We start from the raw sequence: 24,652 nt of genomic DNA, 5'->3' as shown, positions 1-24,652 counted from the left end.
TTCTCCATCTTTTGGTGTTATGTCATAATGACATTACTACATTTTACGATAAAAGCCAGAATTTAATAATAGTTCGACATTTTTCACTTTTCAGGTGAGCCAAAAGTTTATTCAGGTACTCTTAATTTATTGATAATGGCTAAAGGAAAGATGTTGACAGATAGGGAGAAGGGTGAAATTTCTTGCTGCAAAGAAGTCTACATTGAAAATTTCGAAAATTTTGAAACCAGATCATCGAACTGTGAAATGTTTTGTCATTGACGGCAAAGATAGAAGAAACAAGCATAAAAGTGGCAGACTAAAGGTAACTTCACCACGAGATATTAGAAAAATCAAGAGGATTTTGCTAGCAAACACGCACAGCACAAACAAAGCTATTTTCGACCATGCAGGAGTGTCTGGCATCTCTAAAAGGACCCGAAATCGGATTTTGAAACAGATAGCCGACCAGAGAACACAGACAAAATGTCCTCCTTTGAGTAATATAAACTGTCAGAAGCGACTATATATTTGAAAACCAATTTTCAAAATGTTCTCTGGACTGACGAGGCCAGAGCAACCCTCGACGGCCCCGACGGTTGGGCCAAGGGATGGCTTCTTAAAGGCAATAGCCCACGCTTGCGATTCAGACGTCAAAAGGGAGGAGGGGAAGTGATGATTTGGGCTTGTATTATTGGAAGTGAGATTGTTGATCCTTTTCTTGTCCCTGACTGTGTCAAAATGAATTCTGTGAACTACTGCAAGATTTTGGAAACAAATTTATTGCCTTTGTTGAATTCACAAAATGATGATCTCAACCAGAATCTAATTATCCAACAAGACAATGCCCCAAGCCATGCTTCTCGGTTCACAAAAGCTTGGCTTTCAGACAAGGGGATCTCTGGTGAACGTCTGATGGACTGGCCACCTCAGAGCCCGGATTTGAATCCGATAGAGAACCTCTGGTCAATTCTGAAGAGGAAGGTTTACGAAAACTGGCATCAATTCCATAGTAAAAAGACATTTGGGAGAGAATCAAGAAGATATCTTCTGAAATTACACCTCAGCAAGGGCATACATTAACATCCTCTGTTGATAGGAGGCTGATTGATTTGATTAAAAATGGAGGAAAGCGAATAAAGGGTTAAATAGTTTCATAAATTCGTATTGTTCTCTTAATTGTTATTTGAGTAATAACTGTTGTTTTCTTGTAATATGTTATCAATATATGGTACTATAATCATGATGACACAATTTTTCGAATTATATCATGTTTAAAAATGGTATTTATTGCGGATAAATGAGTGCTTGCAAACTCTTTTGGTCCATATTCCTTCCTGAAATCATTTAAAGATCCATACCCCCCCCCAGAATATGATTATTTGGTTTCCGTTTCTATGAATTTACTTCATATATTTGCATATCAAACAGTGAGTAACATAGTTATTATATTGGAAAATATTGAAGCATAAATTTATCAATTTATACAATTTGCAAACACTTTTGACCCCCCCCCCCACTGTATATTGCGGGTCGCGAAACAAAAATAAATGAGTCACGCTATGTGTTTCCACCGGGGATTGAACGGAAAGCGTTCCTTTTACAAAATATATATTTGTTTTGTTGTTGTTTTGTGTGTGTGTGTGTGTGTGTGTGTGACGTCAACGAATCACTCTTTTGTGTGCACAATTTATCGTTGGGATAAAAAGAGGACATTTTATGGTCAGAAAAAGATAAATAAAAAAAGTCTATCCAGTACCAAACTGATATATATATATATATAATATATATATATATATATATATATATATATATATATATATATATACCTTTTTATCATGAGAACATTATATCGAAATTTATGAGAATAGCACGAATTACTTTAAGATTACTAGATTTTATAACCCAGTTGCTGCTTTAGTATTAAGAATGATTACACAATGTTGGTCAAAATATTTAGATACTTAAATAATAAGAGCAAATCCAAATCTTTAAATAAGGCAATTATCGGCCATCGACACGCTTTTAAATTATAAAAAAATAATCGAAGATAAAGCAAATCCAAAGCCATATAAAACATTCAGTACAAAATGTAAACACTAAATACTGTGTAATATATATAAAAATAAGCATTACATCTATAGATATAAAAACGAAAATGTATGTATGTATGTATGTATGTTCGATTTTTCTGTATGTCTAAAAAAGGCTTTTTTCAGAGAAGCGGTCAGTCGCTTCACAACTTTTTAAAACTTTTTATATCACATATAAATCGTAATATCTCACAGTTAACAACGAAGCTCGCCTGTCTATTTAATTTGCTCGATTTCGGGAAGATAAATATTCAATATTTGTCGCTCGCCGCATGTAGGTTAGTCTTTTTCCTAATAACATCTTGGGAAAATACTATCCCGCAGTCAAACCTGGCCTCATTAACTCATTAAAACGGGCACCTGCCAAATCCAAGTAATTAAATAAATTCAAACGTGTTTCCGTTAGCATCTCGCGGTGGGGCACGTTTTTTTTTTCACTTTAATTTACAACTTTGCCTCAAGGGTTCGGGATCGATCCTCATACTTACTTTTTTAACCCAGCCACCCCACCCCCGGAGTTTCCACACACACCTCCAAACACCCGGGCAACGCCGGGTACCCCTCGCTAGTGTATCTATAAAATTGTAAAACTTTATGGACCGTCCGACCGCCCTGGCTTGCCTCTTGTCTATCAAAAACATTATTGACATGAAAACTATATTGTATTTAATAAAATTCACACTCCTTTCTACAGTCTAACCATATTTAGTACAAATAAACTTCAGTTTTTGCTTAACTTGTGGACATAGTTTTAATCATGAAACTATGTTTTGTTATGTTTTGATTTCGGTTTCGATTCCAACTGTTGGCATTCAAATCATATATTTTCTACTTTTGGGATCTGAACTATATATGAGGTACAATATAATATGAAATAATTGACTATAATAATATGTAGGAAATCTATTTAAATTAAAAGATCATATTTAAGCGTATTTTACGACAGGACAATGCCGGGCGCCCCTACGAGCATGTATATAAATATACTTATATTTTTGGGAAAAAAGAATTCCAGCGAGTGGTCTATTATAAGGAAAAAATAATTCAAAATAATAGCGGAATATTTATATTTTTATTTTAAGAAAGTTTAGATAAGTCATCGGTACCGTCGGTTCCAAACTTAATAATAGGGAACTGTTTTAGGTCCCCTATATCAAGCTCTCTTCAGCCGATCTATCTATCCGGAAGTGAAAATATATACATACATTCTACCTTATCCGGAAATAAAAATATATACATACATTACAACAGATACACATTGTAATGTATGTGTATAGTTGCACTTCCACTTATAAGCAGATTAGATATGTCGGCTGAAGAGAGCTTCGTATGGGGACATAAAACGGTTCTCTATTTTCAGGTTTGAAACTGACGGTACCGATGACTTATCTAATTTTTTTTAATATATATACATATATATTAAATATGACTAAAATAATTATCGAAATAATTTAAATAAATAAAATTTGGTGTCATATGTAGCATAATGAATAAAATACAATAGTTTTGCAAATAACAATTGCATTTTCAGAGCAAAGATGAACGACACAGTTAAGCCAAATATTTTTAATAGCATAATAGGCTAGAAAATATTAATCTGGACCAAAAACTAGATCCGATACCCGAAGTGATTTTGTTTCTATAATGGATGTGATGTCCGATCAACTATGCCGGAGTGCCATGCGAAAATACCGTTTTGTTTTTGAATCCCCGAAACATCTTTTTCATAGCAAACAATTGCTGACCTCTACAAAAATATTAAGACTAGAAAATAAATCTTAAATACGCGCATTAATATCATTTATAATGGTATCCGCAGTTCATACTAGTGTTTGGACGATTAATCAGAATCAGAAAAATCGGAATTTTGGTGGGTATCAGAATCTGTATCGAAAGCTGAAGATTTCCGATGCCAAAAACGATTTTTAATTATTATCTTAATTGATTTTCTTTAAAAAAAATCTTCCCCTTCTGGTAGTAATAATAAAATGATGATTATTGATTTCGAACTACCAGTTAAGGTAAAATCACCCGGCGAGTGTGTTTTTACGTTTGAGAAAATGCATGCACATTTAACGTTTAGTTTTTACGGTTATCGGGACATATTAACAATTTTATAGTTAAATATTTATAGATTTATAAAGAATCGGAATCAGAAAATAAGTACGGAATCAGCAATTGTATCGGAATCTGGATAAATATTGGAATCCTCCCATAACTATTTTTTTTTACACAGGCATCGCCACATTATCAAGGCCAAGAGGCCAGTCGAGGATAAGGGTTAAAGAGTATACAGTAGAAATTGGACAATATAGTAATCGTTAGTAATGGAAATTCGATAAATTTGTTAACTTATATGGAACGGCTCACCAAGAACTTATTTACGTTAGACTTGAAGACAACCATATTGTATTCAGCGTGAAAACGGAAGACGGTTCCACAGGCGTGCAGTTCTAAGAAAGAAGCTTTGTTCATGGAATCTACGTTTAGGTTTAGGCACAGATAAAGAGTGGGGGGAATTATTGATAGTGTTTTCAGCTAGACGAGTGTTTCTTTTGAAAGTTTGGCGAGAGGAGACCCTAGACTGAATCTCAGTCGAACACTTTCCATGAAAATAACGATAAAGCAAAGACAAACTCACAACATCTCTTCTGTGAGATAGAGGTTGCAGGAAAGAGAAAATGACATCTCTTACGAGGCTACGAAGTCTATTTTGAACTCTATCAAGACAGGACAGGTCCTTTCTATCAGCTCCTGCCCAGACGTGGCAACAGTATTCCATCCTTGGACGTACCTGGCTCTTATATAGATAGAGAATTGCATCAGCAGTGAGATATCTACTGGATCGATAGAAAGACCCCACCATTTTTCCAGCGGCCTTGGCAACATATTTGATGTACGTGTTCCATTTAAGATCAGGAGTAACGGTCAAGCCCAGAAGCTTGTCAAAACTTAAGGCCCCCTGAAGACGAGAACCATTCATTTCAATTGATGCCAGATGTGGATCAGAATGTTGATGATGTAAAGAGAAAATTATTTCCAAAGGATTCTACTTATCTGTGGAAGTCTTATCATATCTGTTGCACATAAAATCGGTTTGTATAAAGTACCAAGCTTTACAGCTAAAGATAATGCTTGATCAAACATGGATGGGGAAATGCCATTAATATTCAGTTATGATTTACAAAACCGCATTCGCCAGTGATGCTGCTGTTATTTTACCTGGGGTTTAATCTACCCGGTTATGTACATAAATATGATTATTTAATGAAAATCAAGAATAATAAGTCATTTTTTAAAATTTCATTTTGCTTCAATCGACGCTTTCGCAAATCAAGGGGCTGCTTCCTAGAAGCCAACACTTGATCTGTATAAGAGATATATCAATATTTGAGTGTTTCGTTAAAACTCCTTTACGTCTAAAATGTCCAGTTTCTTAAGAAATTGATAACATTAATTTTCCTCTCCTTTTTGGACCATTTAAATATGCTATAGCGTTTCTTGCTCTTACTGGATTTCAGGACCAGAATTCATCTAGTCTAGGGGAATACACAACTTAATGGTTTATTGAAGGTAGCATTACTTGAAGAAAGTGTACCCTTCCTTGTAAAAGCTAGTGTGGGTTAGTTTTACCAAAATCTAATTTGGGCGGCGAAATACAATGTGATTTTTAATATTTAGTCAGAGTTTACTTGTGGGGAAACGTATCCTCATGGCAGGTTGTTCTGACAACAACTGGAGAAAGAGAGAGAGAGAGAGGGGGGAGAAACCTTAGACACTCGAAGACGGTATCCAGTAGGCATTCAAGTTCTCTCCAGTAGGCGTTCAAGTTCTCTCCCGTAGGCGTTCAAGTTCTCTCCCGTAGGCGTTCAAGTTCTCCCCAGTAGGCGTTCAAGTTCTCCCCAGTAGGCATTCAAGTTCTCCCCAGTAGGCATTCAAGTTCTCCCCAGTAGGCATTCAAGTTCTCTCCAGTAGGCGTTCAAGTTCTCCACAGTAGGCGTTCAAGTTCTTCCCAGTAGGCATTCAAGTTCTCCCCAGTAGGCGTTCAAGTTCTCCCCAGTAGGCGTTCAAGTTCTCTCGAGTAGGCGTTCAAGTTCTCTCCAGTAGGCGTTCAAGTTCTCTCGAGTAGGCGTTCAAGTTCTCTCCAGTAGGTGTTCAAGTGCTCTCCAGTAGGCATTCAAGTTCTCTCCAGTAGGCGTTCAAGTTCTCCCCAGTAGGCATTCAAGTTCTCCCCAGTAGGCGTTCAAGTTCTCCCCAATAGGCATTCAAGTTCTCTCCAGTAGGCATTCAAGTTCTCCCCAGTAGGCGTTCAAGTTCTCTCCAGTAGGCGTTCAAGTTCTCTCCAGTAGGCGTTCAAGTTCTCCCCAGTAGGCATTCAAGTTCTCTCCAGTAGGCATTCAAGTTCTCCCCAGTAGGCGTTCAAGTTCTCCCCAGTAGGCGTTCAAGTTCTCCCCAGTAGGCGTTCAAGTTCTCCCCAGTAGGCGTTCAAGTTCTCTATGGGTCGTGTGTGGAGTAAAACACCAGGAAGTAGTGGAAATCATTATCTCAACCCTCAATACAGAAGCGTACAATCAACTCATCATATTCATTTAATAACTTTTCCCAAATACAAAAAGAATGATTTTAATTTGTCCACGTTAACATCGTCGTTACTGTTAATCAACATTTTCTTCAACTTCTAACACTCATCTAGAAACGAGGTCATCCTCCGTAAAATACTTAAACCATATTAAAACATCGATGATGAATTTGGAAACACAGCTGCTATGCATTAAGAATACAAGTGTGGGCTATATTTAGTTTAATTTACAAAACAAAGGAAATAAATTTACAAGTAAGGTAATAAAAAGACCTGGAAGCGTTCTGTGAACATCGAGATTCTTTCGATACTTGTGAAACTTTAACAATAGGGATTGTATATGAATTAATAAATATTTTTTTTAATTTCAGTTTCTTTCGAATATTTTAAAGCGTTTCCATTGAGAACCATAATATGGGCACATCATTTTATTCGACAATTTTAGTAGATCAGATTTGGGTACTGGTGGTACGGACCATATGTCGTAACTGTTGCATATTACGAACCGGCTTTTTCGTAAATGTCCTGTATGGCTGAACCACCAAGGATGGGTTCCTATGCACCCATATTACCGAATATGAAATAATAACATTATTATTATGAAAAAAAAAACATTTTTAACATAAGGGGGGGTGTAACTATTCTGTACTTTCACCTAATAATTATAAACAAAAATATCGTAAACATTTAATTTAACTTGAAAATACTCTTTAGAAAACAAAACAAAATAATTATAACGGATTTTCGAGCATTTTTAACGGGACTCGGCATATTCCAACGGCAATATCAGGTGTCAGGCGAGACCAAGGGGACATTTACAAGAAATCCTGTTCGTATTATGCACAATTACCGACTTCCGGTTCGTACAATTCACCAACACCCAGATTTGGATTGAATTTGATCCATAGTCATTAGATATTAATGAAGCAAGATTCCCTGAATTTCAAGTACTTTTTATGCTCCTTAAGCTTAAGCCTGAGATAATTTCTAGAATAAACACTATACATTGGATGTTGACTAAAATTGGAATCTTGATTCTTAAGTATAGTATCATTAAGGGTGGAACGATAAAATTGTCGTCCTAGAAACGATGTGACTTCATTGCCATTTGATGAAAACCTGTTTTTTGTTCTCTTTTGCAGACCATCTACTAGTTGGCCAGTCGTTTACAAATACCAAGAGCTATAGAAACCTTGTATCATGTCTGAAAGTGACACAATGTTAAACGAGTGAGATCGGAAATGCGCCGCTGTACAACTCATGCTCTCTACCGATCAACTTTATGACAACAGGACCATTGCCAGCACCCTCAAAATGCAAATCTGAACGGTTCAACGCTTAAGGGCACAGCTAAACGCACCGGACGATGGTCTTTGGTGTGGTTTCAAATGAGGACCACATCATGCCACCTCACATCTTCGAAGTGGGTTTGAAAGTCAACACCAAAGTGTAACTGGATGTGCTGAAGACTGTGGTGATACCCTGGTGCAATCAAGTGACCGTTGGTTGACCCTGAATGTAGCAGGAGGTCTAGACGCCGGTCCACATGTCCAAAGAGGCCCAGGCTTGGCTTCAGATGGAGTGCTACAACTTTGTACTCTTCTCTCACTGGTCTCCGCCTCTCCCGACTTGGATACGCTGGACTACTTCGTTCGATCATACGTCGAGAATATCACCAACATGACCTCTCACAACACAAAAGCCAGCCTAATCGCCGCTATCCGCCGAGTATTCACCAAGCTCCCACCGGCGCTTGTGAAAAAGCATGTTCCCAGTTCCGGACCCGTATCGAGGCAATGATTGAGGCTGAAGGCGGCTACATTGAATAGATATCAGCTCTACTACATAATCAAGTTAGATGAATTGATTATTTCAATAAAAGTTTTAAAATAAAGCTGTAGTGTTTTATTTAGGGCGACAATTTTGTCGTTCTACGCTTATATTTGATTTGAATCTTCGTAGGGCTATATAAAAATGGTGTAGAACTGTTAGAATTATTTTAATGTATTAGTTACAAATAAGGTATAATTCATAAATTATTCGAATATTGCATTATTAAAATCAAAAACAATTTTTATTGTATTTATTGGTTTGGAATCTATTGACAGTATGGAGGAGGGCAATCTGAGGTAAACTATCGATTAGCTCAAATAACAATAACTCAATATCTCCCCTTTTTAACCACTTCTTTTAGATTGATTTCGTTTTTGACAATCGATTATCTCGTGTTATGTTTGAAAAGTTATTGTTTTAGATGCGACCTCACATACGCATTGGAAGGCTTTGTTTGTCAATTGTAAGTCACGCTTTAGTTCATTTTTACTTTGGTCTGGTTATTGAATGAACGCGATTTCAGAATATCTTTTATTTTCTTTTTTCTCCAGCAGTTACGTCTATTCTCAGCGTCAACAGTGAATAAAGCCATCGATTATATAAAGTAAAATTGTGTGTGTGTATGTGTGTGTGTGTGTAAAGCTAAAAGACGAAAAATACAATACTAGATGTACAAAAAAAAATGACAAAAATATTCACTCTGAGGGCCAACTAGATCCGTTTTTTTTTTGGGGGGGGGCGTTTTTTCCTGAATTTCTAATGTTATCATGTACAATTATTATTAAAATTTATATCTCTTAAAGATTTTCATAAGATAGAAACCGAAATTTTGAATTGTTTAAAATTAATAACAAATGCCGAATTGCGTTTCCGACATTGCAAATGGATCTTTCCTACGAAATTTAATGTTGGTTCTCCAATGTTAAAACATTCTATCTTTATTTCTCAATAACATTTCTAAGTGAGACATTTTTGTATTTTTGGACTACTATTCTCATTTCGAATGTTATTCATAAATAACATTTAAGATGAGAAGAGTAGTCCAAATAATCCAAGCATGGTATCATACCAGGCTGTGTGAAGGTGATAGTTTTCCGATCTAAAATTTACTAATTGCTTTTGTCTTTCCCTTTGCAAAACTCAATTATGTTCTGCAAAGTCAAAAACAACAATTTTCCTCTTCAAATCAACCAAACCAAGCACCATGAATTAATATTATAAAATATTAAAAATTCGAAACCTACTTTTACCAAAATAACCGGATTCGGCATTAAATAACCCCCAAAGTGTTGATATACCGTAAAGCAAACCAACTAAACCAAACATCATGAATAAATATTTGAAAAAGAATTTTTAAAAAACTTGAAACAAAGATTTTACGAAAATGACTAGCATCGGTATTAAACAATTCGAAAAGGGTTGATATGTCGTAAAATAATAAAAAAAACAAACATAAATTAATATTTGAAGAAATAAATAACTTGAAGCGCCAAACTATTACCAAAATGCGCAGATTGAAAATTAAATGATTCGAAAAGGGTTGATTTGCCGTAAAATGACACCATGAATTAATATTTGTATTCTGATATATAGAACGTGGAGCTTAAAAAAAAGTTTATCAAAATGACCAGATTCGGTATTAAATAACGCGAAAAGGGCTGATATGCCGTAAAGCAAGCAATCAAATCAAACCACGCTTCTACATACACACACACACACACACACATACACACACACACCCGCTCCCCCTCTCTCTTAATCTCTGGGCACAGTGTATATCTCCCCTTCTTTTCTTTCAGACTTGTATTGATTTGTAGTATTATTAGTTTTTATCTTTTTCCGACAAAAAAAAAAAAATAATAAAAAAAAATAACACATGAAAATTTTAAAGCAAAAACACTTTCAATTTTGCCATCTTTTTTTTTTTTTATTCTTTTCTATTTTTTCCCAATCGATTGAAAATGTCTTTTTCGAACGATTATCAAAACAAACATTGCATTGACAATCAATGGCAAGAGATTTAAATCTACAAAAATTTCAATGAACCTTTTTTCTTTTGTTGTAGAAAGTAAAAAGAAAATGCTTGAAATTTAAAAATTAAAAGAAAAGGTTTATCCTGCAGTTGAATTATTTGTTTTGCTTTTTGTTTTTTGTTTTTTTGTTTTCCGTGTTGTTTTATTTTAACTCCATTTTGATTACGTCAATCTAACTATTTGTAAATCTTTATTTTATCTTCGCATTTCAGACATTTAATATTTCAAATCCTGAATGCGTTCGTCTCCGACCCTCAAACAAGTAAGTATACTAATAATTGTCTGCAAATTACACCTGCTCAAACCTCTTTCGATGAATGTAATGCAACGTTATTAATATATAAAATTATTCCCACAATCAAACAACGCCGCAGCTCACACAACCCATCAATAGCAGAGAAATGTCATAAACTCAAGTTTCGATCATCACTAAAACATATCTAAGCTCGCTAAATCGCAACTAGAGTCACTTGCATGCGAGGCGAGCACTCTGTCACCTGAACCACCATGCTGCATACAAGAAAATGAACCTAAGTAGGTCTAGGACTTCCTGTCTGTGGATTTCGTGGTTTGTATAAGCTACGGCTTTGTTTGGTTATGGAAATAATTATATATCACCTCACATTTAATATATATATATATATATATATATATATATATATATATATATATATATATATATATATAAGACTCGAGTTTCGCCCTCGCTTGGGTTCATCAGTTAGACATATCCAAACTCGAGATTCGAAATCTGAGCCTCTTACATGCAAGAGGTTCAGGTTTCGAATCCTGAGTTCAAATAGGTCTAACCGATGAGCTCAAATACGGACGAAGCTCGAGTTTTGGACTTCCGGTTTCTTGGCTCTTGTGAACTGCGACGTTGTTTGACTTTAGAAATAATTATATAATCTCTCACATTCTGAAAATTATATAGAACACAGTTGATCAGTATAGATGTGTGCGTATTATATGGATATAGAGTTGTAGTATTTATGACAAATATATACACAGTATGTGTGCGCATTGTATAGAAGACATGCTGAATATATTTCCTTTTGTTAGATGTTTGTGACTGTTTTCCTCGTCTTGATGGGGACAATTTTCGACCGTTCTATTCTTTGGCTTTCTTCGGGTACTTTTTTTTCTTGTATCACGTAATTTCCTGTCAATTTTTAATTGAACATTTGGTTTAATCAACGCTGGTTCCATGTTCTCGTTCCACGCCACTTTTTAGATATCTAACACATGTGAAGGTTTTGTATGATTTCCTTCACTATCGATCGAATCTACGATTAGCTGTTTGTCTATACAATTTTTGATATGTCTATAAGGAAACATTCCAGGGTTACCGACTAGAACTTGGTTCTGTGCAGGTTGGATGATTGCACACGTTGATAAGAAGAGAAGGCACATTCGACAATATGTCTGTATTGTCTATGATGCAGATTGTATTAAGTCAGCGAAAATCCAGTGTTTATACAGGAGTGATTGATAGTAAGTAGAGTTTCATTCTGGCACAAATTTCTTTTATTTATACAAACACTATTATCTACATTAGTGCATACATGCTTCCACTACTATCTCGTCGGAAATCCAGATTCTTCTGGCCTCCATATCAATTCAAACTAGTTCGGAGCTGTAAGAGTTTCTTGTACATAGTGTGGCGAGTTGCCTTCATGCAGAGAAGTTAATCGGATTTCACATCCCAGTCGAGGGTGTCCTACCAAAGAGACTTAAATTTGAATCTATAGCGTTCTGTCTATGGCTGCTATGGTTTAAGTTATGCCTGGTCTTAGTATAACTTGTTTTATCTTAATAAATTACTGCAGTTTCATGGTTTATCCATTGTATTATTTGGATTATTCAGACTGATATTTATATCTTTATATTATTTTTACATCGTTTCGGCCGGTGTAACTTCTAACCTTCTTTATGCGCGTCTTTTTGAACTCGGTGATATTTATGTCGTACTAGGAATTTCGAACGGGACTATTTATTTTATCAGTGCGGGAAGCTTGCTCTTGTTCCATCAGCCATGACTTGGTTGACATCATTTATATAGATAAAGTAAGCTGTGTTGGTGCGGTTCTGTTTCGAAATGTTTTATCTGAACGACCGTTTATAAGAAATTGATTTTATATTTTTCGGTTTAAACGGCCTCCAACATCAATAAGTGAACATATTTTTTTCTAAACATTTTTTACCATGAAACATTTTTAGAATATGCTTTTAAATATAGAAATACTTTTTGTTAGTTATGTAATGATTAATAAACGTACATTATCTTTTTTTTTCTATATTATTGAAACAAATTAATCGGTTAGGAAAGTTTCATCGACTAAAACAACGATACTATGTGACGACATAAAGATTATTTTTTAAAAAACTGCCAAATCTATCATTTTTTAACAAAAGAAACTTTAATTTGAGCCCTAACATGTAGAGCCACTATGAGTTGTTCAAACTTCAAACTGGACGACGAAATAAGAAACATGAGTGGCATGTTCAAAAGTTTTTGTATTTTGTAATTTTATTTATTTATTCGGATTATGAAACAGAGTTTTTTAGTTTCAAAAATATATTCATGCAATTTATTGTTCAATGTTAATTCATTTGCATTTATATAAAAACAAAAACAATTAAACATTCAATTAAATATATATTTCGACTTATGTGAGATTCGAACTTCCGTAAGGACATAGTAAAACTACTGCCTTAGGAATGTGTAATTTGACTAATCGTTGTCCTAAATTTTTTAGATGATGTATGAATGTTTGTATTGGTTTTATTGTCGGAACTTTTACTTTCATCTTGAGTATTATTGGCACAACGTTTCGGTCTATGAACATCTATGAACTGTCATCAGCTGTAAACCTCATGTTTTTGTTTTTCTTTTTTTATTAACTAAGAAAAAGGGGGTTAGCTCTGTATTGCAAGAAATTGGACCTTGAGTTTGAGGGTGTATCTGTAAATTAAAAAGAAAAAAAATCAATTTTCAGGGGTCACTAGGGTACGTTTTAAGACTTTCCTATGATTCGATTTTTAATTGAAACCTTCTGTTAATTCTCACTGTTTATTAAAAAAAAAAAATACGAAACCGTGGATAGACATATTACGTGTTTTTTCGTATTTTTTTCTAGAAAACACGGTGCAAGAGAGGCGACTGGTGACGACGGTCGAAGGTTTCAACGACTGAAACGTTGTGCCAATAACACTCAAGATGAGAATAATAGTCCGAACAATCAAAACAATACAAACATTGATTAATCATTATTTATTAACGGATTACGTGTTTTTATTTGCGTATGAACAAACAAACTTCAAAACTACCATAACTTTTTAATAGTACTAGCAGGGAGACCTGACGTTGCCCGGGGTTGTATTAGGATCAACGAATGTTTCACAATTTTAATACTTTTATTTTAATCGAAATTGGTGAAATCACAATCCATCATTTTTCAGTCAAATGGATTGATTGTGTGCTCTAGTCGGGGACTCACAACGGTGCGTCTGGAGGAAGCTTCACGTTCCTCCTTGTAGTATCATCGTCTACAATACATAGCAATATATATTGCATTGCAGAGAACCTGCGATTTATTTTAGAAAATTATTTTATATACTGGCTATAATTAATTTTTTAAATGCAAAATTTAAGTATCATGGTTCAGTTGTGGTCAAAATGGAAGCATTTATTTCAAACGCGCATCTGTCTTATCAAAGAACATACTGTTGATTTAATACGCTAGGCTATTCTGCTTATGTGGTAATAAAACTTTTCAAATGTAATTGTGGTGTTAGGCTGTATTAAAGTGTTCACTTTGGTCAAACTCGAACCATTCTTTCTTTAATCGGATATTTTTCGATCGATTTTTTAATTACCATCCAAAACCTCTCTGAGAAGATTGCCAAAGACATAAAGTGCATTTGTGGAAAATATCAAAAAACCGACCATGCCGTTTCCAAGTCCATAGGGAACTCTCTCCTGGCAAAGTGCATTTTATATAAAAGTAGAGATGGAGATTTGTCGCTTCCAAACCTCAATTTTACCGAATTTTATCTTCGTCAGGTCACATTTTTTTACATATATCATTTCTATCAAATTATTTCAGTCTAGGTGCATTTCAATTGTCAGGTCATAAACCATCCAAAAATGTAAACTCCGCGTTGCATAGCGATCAGTTAACCGCTTGCCAACTGGACGTTAGTCAAATACGTAAATATATTGCCGTTCGTATAATTGAAAGTATGTTTCTTTATTGCCTCGTACACGACATCGCGATATTCTAGGCACGCGCAGATCGGAGGCGCCAGTAAATTAACAGTTGTGTAACTACCAACGGCCACCGCATACTGATTGGCTGGAAAGCAGTTTTTATTTGGTTAATAGACGGATTTAAGGTAGACATAATACGTTGCTGTTTTTTTTTTTTTTTTTTAGATAAGGATTGATTATTTGTATTATTTAGATTCTTCGAACTATTGTTCTCATCTTGAGGGTTATTTTCACAACGTTTCAGTCGATGTAGCCTTCGACCTTTCTCAGGTGTATGTTCTCGAACTCTCGAATCTTTCCATCGAACTCGAGAATCTACAATGAAGTTTAATTCACAAGGGTAGCATTCCTCGTTCCGTCAGCCACGACAGGGTAAAAGTCCTAAATAATTTATAATTTTATTCTGAGTGTCGCTCGCACTGAAGATTGAACCGTCAACCTCCAGAACAATAAAACTTTACAACTGAATTTCACTAAGTACTTTATCCACTACGTCAAGTGGCGTAGAAGGTAAAATATTTCGAATTTCCGCCAGATACTTGAGTTCGACAAGATACACCTGAAGTAGGTCGGAGTTTCCATCAATCGAAACGTGAAAATAACACTTAAAATTAAGGCAGTAGTCCGAAGAATTCAAATAATGCGAGTAGACAAAATAATTTACTCTTAATATAGGCAGTAACATGAAATGGATAATATGAATTATATATATACTAGCAAATATATGTGACCTCTGCGTGTTAGTTGTTAGTTGTTTCAGTGTCTTTTAGTGAAAGATTAATTAGCAGATACGCATGCGTATATCATTAGTCAGATTAGTGAAGTTAGACCTTAATAGCATAGAACATGAAAAATCGCAATGTAATTTTTACTAACCAGATATTTACACACAGTTTTATTCTGTTATTAAGACCAAATAATCGAAATCCTAATTGTTTTCACCGATTGAATATTTTTTTCAGGTCCGTTAATTACTTTAGCAGGTAGAGGTTGTTTGAACGAGTTGAGAATACGTCATCAACAGTCAGTTCGACAGAGATTTGTTGCTGTCGGTCGAGAAATGATTTTGTTCACTCTTAGAAGGCTTTATCTTCTATCTTTGCGAAAAATTTAGTCTGTTGCTAATCACTTGAGGCACGCCTATGAGGAATATCTGACGAGGCTTCTCAGGTATTTTTCTGCGTCAGTGAGCATTTTTCTAGTGCACTATTTTTTCTATATCTCGCGTGACCTTGTGTCTAACCTTATGAAAAAGAAAAGAGATGTTTCTAGCCATTCTCTATGGTATCGTTATGTTCATAATAGGTGTTCAACAGATTTCGAATTCCTGCCTTTCTCGAAAATCATTGGTAGCAAGAACTCTTCAAGCTATAGCTGCAGCAATGAACTTCCGTTCTCACTATCTTCACCAAAAAATAAATAACAAAGAAAATTTTCACGAATAAATTTTTTTATCTTGAACATAGCATCTGTTAAACAAAATACTCCGAGAATGTTTCTCAACCAACTACAACATAGTCAAGTTCAAGTGTAATATAAATAACTACTTGTCAAGCTGTCTCTTTGATGATAAATTCCTCTTGGGTAATCTCTTCTGTTCATGACAGGCTCTGATTATTATCCGCTCATCGTGCCGTTCATCGTCCAACTGAAGATCTGTTGAATCCTTATCCTCGAGTGGCCCACCGGGTCTTCATGCTAAAGTATCAGTAGAAAAGAATAAATAATACTTACTTTAATGATGCATACTCCCCATCTCTATCATTGAAATAACGTTTTCCTTTTGAACTGATTGTTGATGACGTATCCTCGATTGGTTAGCAATATCTACCTCTTAAAATGATTAATGGATCGGACAAAATATGCAATCGATAAAAACAATTGGAATTTCATTTTATTCGAATAACATTTGAATGTAAATGTCTGTCTAGTAAAAATTACACTTGAATAAATTTAATCTCTCTCTCTCTCTCTCTCTCTCTCTCGCAAATGGTTAAGCTGAGTTTTTTTTTTAATTTTCACACAAATTGTACTTTATGCGTTTAGAAGTGTTCTAAAATTTTGTATCGAAATGCCCCAGATAAGTATAAAAATCGATAATCGAAAAATTCCATTAAGGAAGAAGCAGTCCGATCTTCACCAAAGTTAACATTCTAATACAGCCTAACATCACAAGAACATTTTATAAGTGTTTTCATCTCACAAGTAGAAAAACTCGGTGTATAAAATCAACAATATGGTCTTTAATAAGACACAGGCTCATTCGAAACGAATGTTTCTGTTTAAAGCATAATTTAACCATAATCCTTGATTTCTACATTTTAAATTTTATTTCAAGCCATTATATGAGAGTAATTTCATAAAATCAACTGTAAGTTCGCTATAGTCCAATATAGACTACAGTGTATTTTGGATAAAGTCATTGCGGGAAGACAAGTGCAGCTTCCTCCCGTTGAAGCGATGCGGGTCCCCGATTAGAGCAACCAATCAATCGATTTGATTTGAAAATGGGTGATTTCATCGATTTCGATTGCAATGAATGTATTGAGTGTGAAACTTTCGCTGATTGTACTTAAATCCCAGGCAATGTCGGGTTTCCCTGCTAGTAGCGTCATCATTCTGTCGTTTTTTATGATTTATTCCATTTATTCACCTTACGCTTCGGAAAGTCTAGATTCTAGTTATAATCAAACGCATCATATTTTAACATAACGAATTCATGAATAACTCATTTTTTTAAATGAGTGATTTTTCGGACAAAGGGAGAAGAAAAAGCTGTTTTCTAGGTTGGCAGTATTTTTGCGAACAGTTGGCTGAGATGGCGGAAATTTTCTGTTTCTATGTCTATCCTTGTAGCCATGTCACTAGTAAGGGTGCTGGAGGTAAACGTTTTGTCTGGGCTGACGTTATCCGCCTGATAGTCAGGGACCCGAACCTTGGATTAACCACTAAGGAGGCTGTCCTATCAGCAGGTGCAAAGTACTGGGGCTGCTGTATTGCCATTTGGTGAATGGATTCTAGACCATGCAGTAGCTTCTGGTGTGGCCTCTCGATGCCATACTAGTGGGTAATTGTTACGGCTTTACCTTATCATTAACTACAAATAAAAAAAAAATAAAAAATTCTTCATTTCTTTTTCTCTCTTAATTTCCCCTCTCTGTCCTGCTCTAAGTAAATCTGTCGACCTAGTCCACAAATTCCAAAATTTCATCATGACAAGTTTCAAGAAAAAATACACGATTAAACCCGGTTCCCCAACTTCCAACGTAGACCCCTACTACCATGTCTCCTTCTCCAACATCAGGGGTCTTCGTTCTAACCTTCCAGAGGTTGAAACCCAATTACAGGAGACTAAACCAGACCTTTTATTTTTAAGTGAAACTGGCATTGGACAGGCTATTTCCCTAGATGAGTTTGCAATTTCAGGATACTCTAACTTAACTTCTAAATCTGACCCCCAAGATCGCCATGGGCATGGAATATGTGCCTATATTAAAGATAGCTTTCCATGTGGGAGGGACATCTCCAGGGAAGATCCTAACTTACCCTATATGTGCTTCCGGGTTGCTTTAGCTCACACTACTGCATTTATATTTACTCTCTATCGCCCCCACAACAGTGGAGTTACTATCTTTCAAAGCATATCTGAGAAAATTGACCAAGTCCTTTCTACTTATCCTTCAGCTAACATTCACGTATGTGGAGACTTCAATGTTCACAACGTTGAATGGTTGACCCACTCAAACAAGACCGATGATGAGGGGAGGTTCTGTCATGATTTCTCCATTGCCTATGACCTCACTCAGATTGTTCAGGAACCTACCCGTGTGCCCGATAATGATGGCCAGTATGCGAGCCTACTAGACCTTTTTCTCACAACTTGCCCTGAACTATGTTCAGTTTCTGTTCTGTCGCCTCTTGGATCTTCCGACCACTCTGTTGTATCAATTAAGATAAAAATGAAATGTAATAAGTCCCCAGATGTACCTCTTCATCGTACAGTATATCGATACACTAAGGCTGACTGGGATAGCTTCCGTACATTTATATCTGATCTACCTCTACATTCCATGTTTAAAAAGGATGTGTCCTCTATAGTATTAGACCTAACTGAATGGTTAATTGTAGGTATTGACCATTTCATACCCTCTAAAAAGTTTCAGAAAAAACCTAACAGCCAGCCATGGTTCTCTCCAGAATGTGCTGCTGCCATTGCGCACAGAAATCACTTTTTCCACTGCTTCAAACGTAATAGATGTATGGAAACTAAAGCCGTTTTCAGGACTGCCAGCAACCATTGTAAGAAAGTAATAAGGAACGCAAGAGAGTTGTATGCTCAATCTGTTAAGTCCAAAGTAGCTGAGCAGCGGCTTGGTTCCCACCAGTTTTGGCAAATAGCAAACAGAATCCTGAACAGAAGCGTGTGCTCCATCCCAACTATTATCAATGGACCTGAGGTAATCTCGTCAGCATCAGACAAAGCCAAACTCTTTGTCAAGAACTTTGCAGCAAATTCTACCCTTTGCGACCAAGACCGCCAACCCCCAATATTTCCTCCTGTATCAGAAAACACGCTATGTGATATACGTATATCTGTACGTGATGTTGCGAAGCTAATCAAAAACCTTGATTCGAGTAAAGCAACTGGCCCTGATGGTATTCCAATTATAGTACTCAAAAAACTTCAACCTGAATTAGCGCCCATACTTACAAAACTGTTTAAACGTTGTCTTAAGGAGAATAGTTTCCCATCTCCCTGGAAAACCTCATCAGTATGCCCTGTATTTAAGAATTCAGGTGATCGCTCATCCCCCTCTCAGTACAGGCCAATAAGTCTCCTGTGCGTCATGAGTAAGTTGCTAGAATCTGTGTTAAATACAGAAGTAATCAAACATCTCAACAAAAATAACCTTCTTAGTGACACTCAATATGGTTTCCGTTCTGCTAGATCTACAGCAGATGTCATTACAGTTATATCGCATAGGATTAGCAAATCTCTCGACGGTGGCAATCTTTCTAGAGCAATTGCTCTTGACATATCTAAAGCCTTTGATAGGGTATGGCATAAAGGTTTACTTCATAAGATCGCTAGCTATGGTATAGCTGGAAAAGTCTTCTCAATTATTAAATCATTTCTTTCTGATAGGTTCATAAGAGTAGTAGTTGAGGGGCAAAAATCAGAAGCTCACAGTATTAATGCCGGTGTCCCTCAGGGATCCATCCTGGGCCCAACTCTTTTCCTGATCTACATTAATGATCTTCCAAATCATATCCTTACATCATTTGTAGACATCTATGCTGACGACACTACCATTTATGGTACCACATCTAAGACAGTAAACGAGCAAGTTCTCTCCAATTCTCTCTCCTCTGATCTTGAGCACGTAGTACAATGGGGAAAGGAGTGGCTGGTTACTTTTAATGCATCTAAAACCAAGCTTCTCTCTTTACATCATCAACATTCTAATCCACATTTGTCATCAATTGAAATGAATGGCTCTCGTCTTCAGGAGGCCTCAAGTTTTGACAAGCTTCTGGGCTTGACCATTATTCCTGATCTTAAATGGAACACGTATATCAAATCTGTTGCCAAGGCCGCTGGAAAAATGGTGGGATCTTTCTATCGATCCAGTAGATATCTCACTGCTGATGCTATTCTCTACCTATATAAGAGCCAGGTACGTCCAAGGATGGAATACTGTTGCCACATCTGGGCAGGAGCTGCTAGAAAGGACTTGTCCTGCCTTGATAGAGTTCAAAATAGACTTCGTAGCCTCGTAGGAGATGTCCTTTTCTCCTCCTTGCAACCTCTATCTCACAGAAGAGATGTTGCGAGTTTGTCTCTGATGTATCGTTATTTTCATGGAAAGTGTTCAACTGAGCTTCAATCTTTGGTCCCCCCTCGCCAAACTTTCACAAGAAACACTCGTCTAGCTGTAAACACTATCAATAATTTCCCCCACTCTTTATCTGTGGCTAAACCTAAACGTAGATTCCATGAACAAAGCTTCTTTCTTAGAACTGCACGCCTGTGGAATTGTCTTCCGTTTTCCTGCTTTCCGGCTGACTACAATATGGTTGTGTTCAAGTCTAAAGTAAATAAGTTCTTGATGAGCCGTTCCATATAAGTTATTAAATTTACCAAATTTTCATTACTAATGATTACTATATTGACCAATTTCTACTGTACACTCTTTAACCCTTATCCTTGAGTGGCCTCTGGGCCTTGATAATGTGGTGATGCCTTTGTAAAAAAAAAAAAAAAAAAAAAAAAAAAATTTAAGTGAAATTTCGTTTATTTTTTTTTTCGTTATCAAAGCACCAATTGTTCTCTTTTTATTTCACGAAAATAACAATTATTATTATCAGTAGTAGTAGTATCATCATCATCATTATCTTCATCATCATCATCATCATCATCATCATCTAGTTGCTTCTTCGACACATGAATAAAATTATACGTTAATTTGTTTGTCTTCGATGTCTCCGTTCAGTCTCAAGAGACAATGACTACCTACTATAAGGGTAGCTACGCGTAAACTTATGAGGCAAAGGTTGTGCAATCCACAACCATGCCTCTCCTAAATTGGCACTGCTTGAGTTCAGTGGTAAGGAATGGAAGCAATATCGAAAGCGGAGAGCACCTACAGCACCTGGAATACCCAAATGGTCACCCATTTTAGTACTGACCAGGCTAAACGTTGCTTAACTTCAGTGGTCTAATTTTTCTCTTGCACGCATATTATGAATACATTTATTACGCAACTAGCAGGGGGCTCCCGGTCTTGCCTGGTCGTAAAATACACTTAAATATATTCAAATTCATGCAAATTTAGTATTTATTATTACAGAACCAATTCTCTATTGAATATTATATTGTACCTAATATATATTACTGATTTTATTACTGATTTTAGCTAGAATCCAAATCAAAACATTTAGCGCTGCAGTCGCGTTCCTTACCATTTCAGCTATCGACGAATATTTTAAATCAAACAACTTTAAGCTGTGAATGAATTTGCGTATGCGCAAAAATAGTATAAATACGTCAGTAAATTGAAATGAACATTTTGCATTTCAATTTGCCGACATATTTCTGCAAGCGTTATTCATCCATCCAAACAAAGATTTTACGTGTTATAAACAATCTTTGATACATGATTACTATTTTGTGTTAATTTTAGTGCTATGTGACCAGCAGTTTAAGAGCTTATCGGTTAAATATTTACACATACATACATTGTTTTATTTAAATAGATTTCAAACATAAAGTAAAGCCTCCATTTTTAACTCAAAATGTTGAAGAGATACAAAGACGGAAATAGTACTATTAAAACGAGCAACCTTCTGAGCTCTCGAATTTATATTTCTTCATGGTCGCCACCACTCTAAATATGCTTTTGTCAGAAATTCCATGACGCATCTCTGCTTCTGACCACATACATATCAGGGATTGTTTTCTTAGTTTCACACCGTCAATATCAGCACACATCTAGCTCATGACAATGCAATTCGTAATCCCCTCTGATCAATTCGGTCGGAATAAAAAATAGGAGGCATTGCATTTGGAACGCCCCTCATATTAAACTTAACTATATTGTATAAGCAAACGATAAAAGCACCACAATAAAAATATATACGCCTTCCATCTGGGAAACACTGTTTCAAAACATCCAATATATATATATATATATATATATATATATATATATATATATATAGGGAGAGAGAGAGAGAGAGAGAGAGAGAGAAGTAAATCACTTACTTCAAACGTACTCGGATTGTATATATCAATCGTAATCGATTAAATCTTTTTCATAAAGAAAAAAATTTATAATGGAAAAAACTTTTTTTTTTAATTTTGGAAATTTTATAAAAAGTCCAAGCTCAATGAATTCCTTTTTTATTAGGTTCCAGAGCATATATGTTGTAATATAATAATTCTCAAACTTCCAAATCTCAAGTTTTCTCAGTGATCATTTTTTTTTTTTTAAAGATATCCATTCCAATATTGTTTTGTTTTGCGGTTAACAAGTCTGCGAATTTATGTTCTTGCTGCATATTTAATCATGTACTCATCAGATGTTTACCTTAAAAAACTTATAAAGATACCATTTTGGACAGCTTACATAGTCTATGTAAACGACACGCTCAACTGTTCCGTCTCGTTTCGAAGATAGCGTTTCTGTTACATGAACATGAGTTTTTTTATGAGTTTGTCTGGGTAAAAATCTGATGAGTAACTTACTAAATATGCATCAATAACAATTTTGCAGACTTGTTAGTTGCAATATTGTAATGGATACCTTTTAAAAAGTAATAATTGACTCACTGAGGAAACTTGATACTTAAAACTCGGAGAGAAAGATATATATATATATATATATATATATATATATATATATATATATATATATATATATACTAGCAGGAAAGGATGCCCGGCTTTGCCCGATCGTAAAATACGCTTACATATGATATGTTAATTTGTCCAGATTTCGTGTATATTATTATAGAGTCGTGATTTCAAAAGTAAAAAAAAAGTATTAGGGTACCATCAACTAGAATCGAAACCGAAAGCAAAACTATAACATTCAAAAGCTGATTACGTTACCACTGTATCAATGTGACACGCATATGAACTGATTAAAAATAAATTAAGATGAATGTACAAAATATATAACGATTTTTTCGATTTTTACCCATTTTTGACTTAAAAACTATTTAACCGGCTAAAAACCCATAAAAGAACGATCCATAGAAAATCCAATCATGTGAGATCTCTAGCGCCGCGCTGCGACTTTTCGTTTTGGAAGAGATAGTGTGAAAATATGGCGATAGACAGATAGAGAGACATGGTGAGTTTTATAAATTATATATATATATATACATATATTTAATAGATGTCTCAGAAATGTAATCACACTTTGTCTAAACAATAATGGTCACCAATGGTAATATTTACGAATATAATTCTTCAATTATATTTGTCTTTTTATTCAAAGCCATTCTGTTTCAATTTATGTGTATAAATACAAGTGTTATCATCATTCGAATTGTGAGTACATTTTTAGACACCCTATATATAAGTATACTCGACACAGAAACACTAAAAAAATTCCTCGAACAGAAGAGATTTTCACCACTTTTATACATCGCTTTACCTTACAACAAACGGCCATACAAATAATTCAACCCGATTGGCTCTGTATTTTCCAAGAACAAGTGAGACTAAATGTGATAATATGATAACAAATCATATCAAACTTTAACTGTGAATGAAACGGATAATATAGTACTTAGCCCGCTGCACTTTATCACAAATGTCCAAACAAAATTTCAGCCAGATCGATTCAGTAGTTTCCTTGGAGAGTTAAAGTAAATGTGTTATTGTGAGTTCTAATCCTTAATTATTTCTGACTGCATCAAATGGATACGATAATATTTAGTTCGGTACACCTTATCATAACAAAGGCTTAAAAATTTTTTTAGCCAGATCGGCTCAGGTGTTTCCGAGAAAAAGTGGAAGGGACGGACAGGTAGACAAAGATATGTATATATAATGCTTTTCTATTTTATTTGTCTCTTTCGCGTATTTTTCTCCGATATATATCGGACACACACACACACGTGTTCACCTTGTCTATTTCTTTACCTTTTCTGTAAGATGGCGATTTGTCTCTTTTTCGTTTATTTCTATGATTTATTCGCAATAGCATTTCCCCTATTGTAATAAATTGTTTCATTGAACCCAACTACACCTTCTCCAATTCCCCGACTTATCTTCCCTTAATTTACCTTTAAACGTAACGCCAAAGAAATTCAATCTTTTTTATCATTTCGCACTTCCACTTGAGAAATT

The 24,652-nt window shown here is 35.3% G+C and overlaps 1 protein-coding gene across 2 annotated transcripts in view; it reads left to right on the top strand.

Moving 5' to 3' along the window:
- The window catches only part of LOC145294078 (adhesion G protein-coupled receptor L1-like), a 1,162,895-nt gene that overhangs the window by 783,236 nt on the left and 355,007 nt on the right, over positions 1 to 24,652 (top strand). For both annotated transcript variants that reach the window (XM_080141133.1, XM_080141131.1), the window contains exon 15: positions 10,730 to 10,779. In XM_080141133.1, coding sequence (XP_079997259.1) covers positions 10,730 to 10,779 — 50 coding nt within the window. The remainder of the gene's footprint in view (positions 1 to 10,729; positions 10,780 to 24,652) is intronic.

The sequence above is a fragment of the Euprymna scolopes genome, chromosome 15, assembly GCF_053919585.1.
Source record: "Euprymna scolopes isolate OS-2025 chromosome 15, ASM5391958v1, whole genome shotgun sequence".
Taxonomy (NCBI): domain Eukaryota; kingdom Metazoa; phylum Mollusca; class Cephalopoda; order Sepiida; family Sepiolidae; genus Euprymna; species Euprymna scolopes.
This window is presented reverse-complemented; position numbering and strand designations above follow the sequence as displayed.